Source organism: Mastomys coucha, unplaced genomic scaffold, assembly GCF_008632895.1.
Source record: "Mastomys coucha isolate ucsf_1 unplaced genomic scaffold, UCSF_Mcou_1 pScaffold11, whole genome shotgun sequence".
NCBI classification, from domain to species: domain Eukaryota; kingdom Metazoa; phylum Chordata; class Mammalia; order Rodentia; family Muridae; genus Mastomys; species Mastomys coucha.
Genome location: NW_022196893.1, coordinates 7,486,875 through 7,495,337, shown reverse-complemented (window position 1 = coordinate 7,495,337; position 8,463 = coordinate 7,486,875). Strand labels below are relative to the sequence as shown.

Genomic DNA, 8,463 nt, shown 5'->3' with positions numbered 1-8,463 from the left:
ATTCAGGATCTCACTGTATATGCAGCCTTGACCAACCTGGAACTCACTATGTAGACCAGTCTGGAGTGCTGGTTTGATTTTGGATTGTTTTGGTTTTGTTGTTGGTTTTGTTTGTTTTTCCAGTTTTGTTTTTGTTTGGTTTTTCAAGTCAGGGTTTTTCTGTACAGCCTTGACTGCTCTTGAATTTCACTCTGTAGAAGTCAAACTCATAGAGGTCTATCTCCCAAGTAAATTCTGGTATTAAAGGCTTTACCACCACTTCCTGGCCCCTGAGTAGAAAGCCTCACTGTGGTCCAGCCAACCTGGCCTGGAACATAGAACCTAGACCTGGCCTTGTATTTACAACAATCCGGCTGCTTCAGCTTCCTCAGTTTAGATAAAGAGCATAACCCACCATTCCTGGCATTACATTCCTGCTCAAGCGCTGGCTGGATGTTAGCACTGGCCTGCTAACCTGTTTCAGGAGACGCATCCCGTCCGGGTCCATTCCTTGGGGAAGCCACAGCTTCCTAGTGGGGCTCTTCGGATATGGCCCCAGGGGCCCCCGCACTGCTGCTGCTACTGCTGGGGTTATTGCTGCTGCCGCTGCTGCTTGGACTCCCACCCCGCGCCACTGGCTGTCCCGCCGCCTGCCGCTGCTACAGCGCCACAGTGGAGTGCGGCGCCCTACGGTTGCGTGTGGTCCCATCGGGAATCCCTCCGGGGACGCAGGTGGGCACTATGTAGGACTGAAGGGTCTTGGAGTAGCGGGCTATAGTGCCCGTCGGAATCCAGTGTGTGAACCTAAGAGGTGTAGTGGAAGGTCACTAGGAAATGCCCCACAATGAAATCATCTTTTCGTCCCCACAATCTTCAGACGCTGTTCCTTCAAGACAACAGCATCGCGCACCTGGAGCAAGGCGCCCTGGCACCTCTCGCTGCCCTGCGCCACCTCTACCTGCACAACAATACCCTGCGGGCGCTGGAGTCCGGAGCCTTCCGCGCACAACCCCGCCTGCTTGAACTGGCGCTCACCGGCAACCGGCTTCGGGGATTGCGTGGTGGCGCCTTTGTGGGCTTGGTCCAGCTTCGTGTCCTTTACCTTGCTGGAAACCAACTGGCGAAGCTGCTGGACTTCACCTTCTTGCACCTGCCGGTAAGCGACTGTGAAATCCATAACTGTCCTTCTGGTGGGAGAGAAGTCAACCCTGTCTAGCTACCCACGGTCCTTTTCCCTGATGATTTCTTGTCCTTTCTTCAGCGACTACAGGAACTTCATCTTCAAGAAAACAGCATTGAATTACTGGAGGACCAGGCTCTGGCTGGTCTTTCCTCCCTGGCCCTACTGGACCTCAGCAGGAACCAACTGGGCACCATCAGCAAGGAGGCTTTGCAGCCTCTGAGCAGCCTGCAAGTGCTGCGACTCACAGGTAACTCTTCTTTGGTATGGGTCTTAGTCCAACGCTGTCCCAGCAAGGAGAGGCAGGCTTAGGTACACAGTGGGTTCCTACTGTCAGCGGTGGTAGGAACAGAGGCAGATCCACAACTGTGGCTACATAAACCTGGGGAGTTCCCTTAATTTTTTGCAGTCCCTGACTCAGGTTGAGCCAGGTTCTACTTTGCTGCAGTGAATGATTTCAGAACAACCAAGATGTAACAGAGTTTGGATTTGTTAAAAGGGACCTTAACATAGATTTGAAACTTGAGGGTTAAGACAGGTGCTGTAGAGGGAATACACACCCAAGAGCATTTGTGTGGGTTTTACAAAACAAGTGCCTTTTATGATAGCCATGTATACTGAGTTTGATGGCTTCAGAAATTACACCTCAAAGGACTATTAAAGAACCTACAGTGGGCTGGAGAGATGGCTCAGCAGTTAAGAGCACTGACTGCTCTTCCAAAGATCCTGAGTTCAAATCCCAGCAACCACATGGTGGCTCACAACCATCATCAATACAACTACAGTGTACTCATATACATACAATAAATAAATAAATCTTTAAGAAAAAAAGAAGAACCTACGTGACCCAGGCATGGTAGCACAAGCCTTTAGTCCCAGCACTTGAGAGGCAGAAGGATTTCTGAGTTTGGGGCCAGCCTGGTTACACAGGGAAACCCTGTCTTGAAAACAAAACAAAGAAAACCTTAAGTGAAACCATAGGGTGGTTCCTATGCATTAGATACAAAGGACTGTGCAAAGTCCCAAGTAACAAGGGCTGTCAGGGAAGATGCCCCTGTAATTTCCCCAGAAATTACCTAAAAAAAGAGCAAGTTCATTCTTGAGGATCACAGACATATGCTTAGGCCTTTCCTATGGTTCACTGCTATTTTAGTATTCTTCTAAATGTAAAAGGAGTGTTGTTATATTGGCAATCTTCAAAGTAAATGTTGATGCCACTTGGTGAGAGGCTTCAGCCAGATTCTTGGGGACTTGCCTCCCTTCCTGTGCCCCTATACTTTTCCCTTTTCTGTCTTGCTTCACTGTGCCAGCCAGTGGTCATGACTTTGCAGGGCCACGCCAGAATCCTCAGCCCTGGGAAGGGACTGACAGGGAATGCTGTTGAGAGTCACAGATTGTGCATCTATTTAAGGAAGCAAGGTACAAGTTCTACAGAATAACTTGACAGAATTGAAGCTCTTTTTTTTTGTTTTGGTTTTCTTTTAAGAGTTTATTATTATAAATAAGTACACTGTAGCTGTCTTCAGACACAGAGGGCATCAGATCTCATTATGGATGGTTGTGAGCCACCATGTAGTTGCTAGAATTTGAACTCAGGATGTTCAGAAGAGCAGTCAGTGCTCTTACCCGCTAAGCCATCTCACCAACCCCCTTGTTTTGGTTTTCAAGAGAGAGTTTTTCCGTGTGGCACTGGTTCTCCTAGAACTCTCTCTGTGTGTAGAGATTTGAAGCTCTTATAACTTGTCATCAGGTAAAGCCAGACAAAACTGGAGAGATCTCATTTGACAACAGGGTTTCAGTGCTACTGGAATATGCGGGAATGTGGAGGCTTGCAAAGCCAGGACTTCAGAGAAGCCCATGCTTTGTCAGGGACTGTGATCACAAACATTCCTAGGAACTCCTAGGAGTGAAGAGGTAATAAGGGTTCTGAACTCTATAGGCATCCGTAAGAGGTAGATAAGGGCTTCTGTTTGGATTAGCAGGACCCATCTACCTAGACTCTATTCTGCTCTACACAGAGAACCCATGGCGTTGTGATTGTGCCCTTCACTGGCTGGGCTCTTGGATCAAAGAGGGGGGCCGACGGCTTCTGAGCTCCAGAGACAAGAAGATCACATGTGCAGAGCCCCCACGCCTGGCGCTACAAAGTCTGCTAGAAGTATCCGGTGGTAGCCTCATCTGCATTCCCCCCTCTGTGAACGTGGAGCCCCCAGAGCTCACAGCTAATCTGGGGGAGGACTTGCAGGTAGCCTGTCAGGCATCAGGCTATCCACAGCCCCTGGTGGTCTGGAGAAAGGTGCCCCAGCCTCGAGATGGTAAGCCTCAAGCCCAGGCCCAGCTGGAAGGTGGGGCAGCAGGCATGGGCGGGCATGCCACCCGTGACACTGGCAGTGGCATGCTCTTCCTCACCAACATCACACTGGCTCACGCAGGCAAGTACGAATGCGAGGCCGCCAATGCAGGTGGCAAAGCGCGTGTGCCCTTTCATCTCCTGGTCAACGCATCCCGGCAGCAGACACAGCAGCTACCCGCCCCGCAAGCCCCGGCTACACGCCCTGTGGGACAAGAACCCCAGCATGAGGCAGGTAGCATGGCCTTCCGAGCGCTGGGCCTAGCAACACAGACAGCGATCACAGCAGCCATAGCGCTGCTGGCGCTCACCGCGCTGTTGTTGGCAGCTATGATCTTCCGACGCCGACGCCGGCGGAAAAAGGTGCCTGCGCCGTCCGGGGAAGGCACCCTATTTGTCAATGACTATTCGGATGGGCCTTGCACCTTTGCACAGCTCGAGGAGCTCCGTGATGACCATGGACACGAGATGTTCGTCATTGACAGGTCCAAGCCCCTGTTCCCAGAGGTAGCCCTTGAGGAGGCTGCAGAACACAATCCTCCCGAGGGGATCAGGTCTGGGCTACGCCTTCCTACACGTGTGGCCTACGAGATCCATTGCTGAGCTTGCGCGTATTAATGACGTAAGCACTGGGGATTGGCCGGTGCAGCTCCGCGCATGCTCAAAGTAAAGTTGAAGCTAGGCTTCTCCATTGAGTGTGTTGGGCGGCCTGGTTGGGAATCATGGGTTGGACCATGAATAAGGTGTTTTCTTCCAGCTCTGGTGAACCACCTTGGCTCTGAACAGTAAGAATAGTGGGATATCCTACTTGTAAACTAGGGGGGCAGTAGATTGGGTGAGATTGACAACTGGTCACGATAAAGCAACACTAGAAATGCAGGTAAGTCTTTCCCATCCAATTAGGACACACATCAAAAAAGCCCATAAATTCACATTCCAGATACTGCACGTTCGTACCTTACACCCTCAAGAGCAGGTAATGGGGTGCCAGGCAGTTTACACAGTATAAGACCTCAAGATGCCCTGAGGCAGATCATCCTAACATCTGCCTCAGTGCACTGCGCTCCTGCTAAGGGCATGGGATGTGTCCAGGAAAACAGTTTTCTACAGAGAGGCTACAACCCCACAGAGCCAACAAGTACATCAAACAGAACAGGGGAGCACAGGCCTGTGACACCAACAGGCAGCCAGATACTGGGAGCAGGTGACAGATACTGAGGAAAGCAGAGTTAACTCAAGGTATACCCAGGAGAAAGGCAAACTCTGCAGAAAACCTAAGACAGGAGCCTTTGTGTCAGGCTTCACTAAGACCCTGGAGATCAGAGGCTAAAATAGTCTGCAGCCAGCCGGCCATAGATGTCTGTGGTCCACAGTACATGAGCACGGCCGGAAGCTAACAGCAGCTGGTGTAACTCAGCTTCCACACGGGCAAACTTCTCCTCATTGATGGAGGCTTCCAGAAGGACAGAGGCAGGTGGTGGCCAAGGAAGACCCTCATAGCAGTCCACAGGGAAAGGGTGCACCACAGTGCGTAGCTCAGCCTGTATCACAGAGTCCCGAAGCAGCTCTTTAAGTCCTGCCATAGACAACGGGTTGCCATAGAGACCAAGGTAGCGGAGGCTGGCACATCGAGTGAGGGTAGGCAATGTGGCCAACAGCTGGGCATCAGCAAGCTGGCACTCAGTCAGCTCAAGATGCAGCAATGTGGTGGCTACTGCCTGCAGCAGACCCTGGAAGGGTGTCAATTGGTTGCCTGACAGGTCATTGCCACTCAAATCCAGCTTTTTGAGGTGGGCAGCATGAGAGCTCTGAGCCAGGAAACGTAGGTCCTCAGGTAACAGTGCACAGAATGCCAGCTCTAGGCTTTCCAAGGGCCTCTGTAGGTTGCTGCAAGGACAAAGAGGTTACAGAAGGGTCATGGGCAGGTAGGCCAAGGACAATGTCCTCACGTAAGAAAGGCAGAGAGCAATGGGAGAGTCCACTCACCTGAGCAGTTGATCCAGCCTGCCTGAAAGGAGAGACGAGCCCATGCTGAGCTCCCGAAGACAGATAAACCGGCCCATTTGGGCCAGAAAGTATCGAAAGTTGTCCTCACCATCTACAGAAGGCTGTCTTGAGTCCCCATGCACGTAGTGCAGCCTCAGACTAGCTAGGTGCTGAAAGCGGGCCACATGTGGGATAATGACAGACAGGCCACGCAAGCCCAGGTTATTGAAGCGCAGGTCTATCCGGCGCAGACAGCCTGCATCTAAAAGCTGAAGCAGGGCCACAGTGTTCCGCATGGGTAGGTCCTCAGCCCGCAGGTCCCGGCAGCACAGCCGCAGCGGGCTGTCCACGCTACTTTGCAGGGCCTCACGCAGGAATGCGTAGGAGGCCCGGTTTACCCGAAGGTCTACACGGATTTCCACGGGGGCCGGTGACAGCCCTGGCTTGGCAGTCCCACCCTGCTGCTGGGCAATACACGTTCTGGCTACAGCGGCTGTACAGTCCCACATGCTCATGGTTTCAGGATCCTGCTCCACACCATCATCCAGGAGACCAGTCATGTCCAGTACCCGCAATGCATGCTTCCTGGGAGTGGGGATGGGCAGAGGCAGGGAATGAGAAAGGCCTACATCCCTCCCAGCTACTTTATACAGAAGCAACAGATATGAGTATTCCCATACTGAGCTCTTTCTGACCTCAGAACCACAGCCTAGAACCAACTCAGGGAATTTTCGTTGTACCCCTAGCCTATGGGCCCCTTAGATAAATGCATACCTGCAAAAGGGTTGTGTGCCAGCCTCTGTTTCTCTAGTGTGAATCCGGGCGGTCAGTCCCAGGATCACAGCCTTCATGCTCTCTGTGCTGAGCCGCTCCTGCAGCAGGGCTCGACTGCAGTGGGCACACTCCTGCAGCAGCTGCTGGAAACTGAGCAGGGGAAAGGGCCACGTGTGCACCAGCTCACGCAGCACAACCGTCTTCTTGTCCATGAAGGCCACCTTGAACAGCAGAGGGAAGAGTTCTCGGGGCAGCAGGGGCAGGGCCTGGCATGCAGCTGACTGGCATTGAAGCACCTGACGCGTGCTGAGGAACACAAGTGTGTGCATGGTGCTGGACTGGGCAGATAACCACCTGCAGGAGGAAGAATCTTAATTAGGAAGGACGAATCTTGGGCCAGTATCAGGCCACACCTTCCCCAAGTTATCAGTGGTACAAAGCCCACCAAGGTATCTGACATGGAGTTGGCAATTGGTAGAGGAGAGGTACACAAAAGGAAAGTTTCTATGTTTGGCTTGAGACAATGTTTCACTGTATAGCCCAGGCTTCTCTTGACTTTGTAGCAATCCTTCTGCCTCTTCTGGGATTGCACTCAGGCCATCACACTTGGCAAGAGCAATCCCTAGGATTGTGCAGTGGACAGGAGACACCGGGTAAACAAAGTGTGTGGCCTTTACGTGTGGCCTTCTCATAGATAGCTGCTGCTCTGCAGGGCCCAACACTGATACTTTAGGTCTCCCAAATCACAATGACTCAGAAATCCTTCCTTAGAAGTAAAGTAAGGGATAGGCAAGGAGTGAGTGGTACACCTTCAATTCCAGCACAGGGGAAGGCAAGAGGCAGGTAGATCTATGAGTCCCAGGCCCACCTAGTCTATTTATAGTCTATTTATCCTTACATAGTAACATCCTAGCCAAAAAAAGAAAGGAAAGAAAAGAAAAGAAGGGGTTGGGGGAGATGCCTTTTTGTATAGTGCTTGCTGAACGTGAGGACCTGATTTCAGACCACAGAACCTATGTAAATACAGGATACAGGTGACGCAGCTCTGTAAAGCCAGCACTGGAGTCAGCAGAAGGCTCCCTGAAGCTTACTGGCTGGCTAGCCCAATATTGAGTTCTAGCAGATTTGGGTGTTTGTAAAATCGGGGGTAGGGGTGGGGTTCAACAGTTAAGAACATTTACCGATCTTGCAAAAGACCCCAGTTTGGTTTCCAGAACCAACATGGTTACGTCACAGCCACATGTAACTGATGCAGATGCCCTCTTTTGACCTGAGGGCTTTTGCATGCACACGGTGTACACACGTACAACTAAGGAAAAGTAAATATTTTCTAAAGTGAAATAAATTCCAGGCCTCTCTTCTCATCAGACCCACAACAGAGAATTCCCCCAGAGCCAGTAGCCACATCCTAACCCTCCACATAGATGTGCTCTTGGATTTAAGGAAGTCTAACACAGCTTAGTGAGTGCCAGGCTCTGTTTGTTTTTGTTTTGTTTTGTTTAAAAAGGACCCTGAGTACAGATAGTGTGCAGCATCTGAGACCACGGCTCTAAGTTCCAACTCCAGAGATAACGGTTTTCTAGGTTATAACTAGGCACAGAAATCCCTGAGGAAAAGCCACTCTCACTCTCTGTGGTTCTTGCCTCCTATTCGGCTACCTCCTCTTCACTGAGAAACCATTGTACAGAGAAACCAGGTCTTAAATTCACGAGATTCACAAAGATCCAAGCCAAAACAGCCAAAGCGTTCCAGCGGAGAAGCCGCACACAAAAGACCCTGAGACTGAATGATTCCTGCCACACAGGGTCAGTAGACTTCCTGTGGGCAAAACCTTACCCTCAGAACTACGCTACAATCCTCACCCTACAACAGAATGGAAAAACCAAGGCCTAGGCCTTACGCCGAGCCGCAGCACCGGGCAAGAGTGGGGACCAGAAAGACTGCAGAAACCCGGGGTTTGCTTACTTCTGACACCTCGTACAGGTCCTTAAGGCACGGGTCTCTGGGAAGCCCCGGGTGGCTACCTTTGTTCTGGCTCTACCTTAAGATAATCTCGTAAGGACTGCCTAAAACTGACAGGACAAGCCAATCAAGAACCTGTCATGAAAGGAAACGCTAGCAGCCGGCCTGGCCTTCAAGCAAGGATTGCTTCTGGGGGATGCTACCGCATACAGGACACAGCGGTCTCTGCGGC

At 51.4% G+C, this 8,463-nt stretch overlaps 2 protein-coding genes across 6 annotated transcripts in view; one reads left to right on the top strand and one right to left on the bottom strand.

The window, feature by feature from the left end:
• Positions 1 to 4,206, top strand: part of Lrrc24 (leucine rich repeat containing 24) — a 7,188-nt gene extending 2,982 nt beyond the window's left edge. The window contains exons 3-6 of the mRNA XM_031347818.1: positions 464 to 711; positions 857 to 1,135; positions 1,241 to 1,409; positions 3,178 to 4,206. Coding sequence (XP_031203678.1) covers positions 529 to 711; positions 857 to 1,135; positions 1,241 to 1,409; positions 3,178 to 4,112 — 1,566 coding nt within the window. The 5' untranslated portion in view covers positions 464 to 528 and the 3' untranslated portion in view covers positions 4,113 to 4,206. The remainder of the gene's footprint in view (positions 1 to 463; positions 712 to 856; positions 1,136 to 1,240; positions 1,410 to 3,177) is intronic.
• A 178-nt stretch (positions 4,207 to 4,384) lies between these two features.
• Positions 4,385 to 8,463, bottom strand: part of Lrrc14 (leucine rich repeat containing 14) — a 4,506-nt gene continuing 427 nt past the window's right edge. For 2 of the 5 annotated variants that reach the window (XM_031347830.1, XM_031347841.1), the window contains exons 2-4: positions 6,270 to 6,623; positions 5,496 to 6,080; positions 4,385 to 5,396 (exon numbers count right to left, since the gene is read on the bottom strand). In XM_031347830.1, the coding sequence (XP_031203690.1) occupies positions 4,829 to 5,396; positions 5,496 to 6,080; positions 6,270 to 6,598 (1,482 nt within the window). In that variant the 5' untranslated portion in view covers positions 6,599 to 6,623 and the 3' untranslated portion in view covers positions 4,385 to 4,828. Of the gene's footprint in view, positions 5,397 to 5,495; positions 6,081 to 6,269; positions 6,624 to 7,450; positions 8,458 to 8,463 lie in introns of those variants that run through there. The other 3 variants (XM_031347835.1, XM_031347847.1, XM_031347854.1) reach the window with 3 other exon arrangements.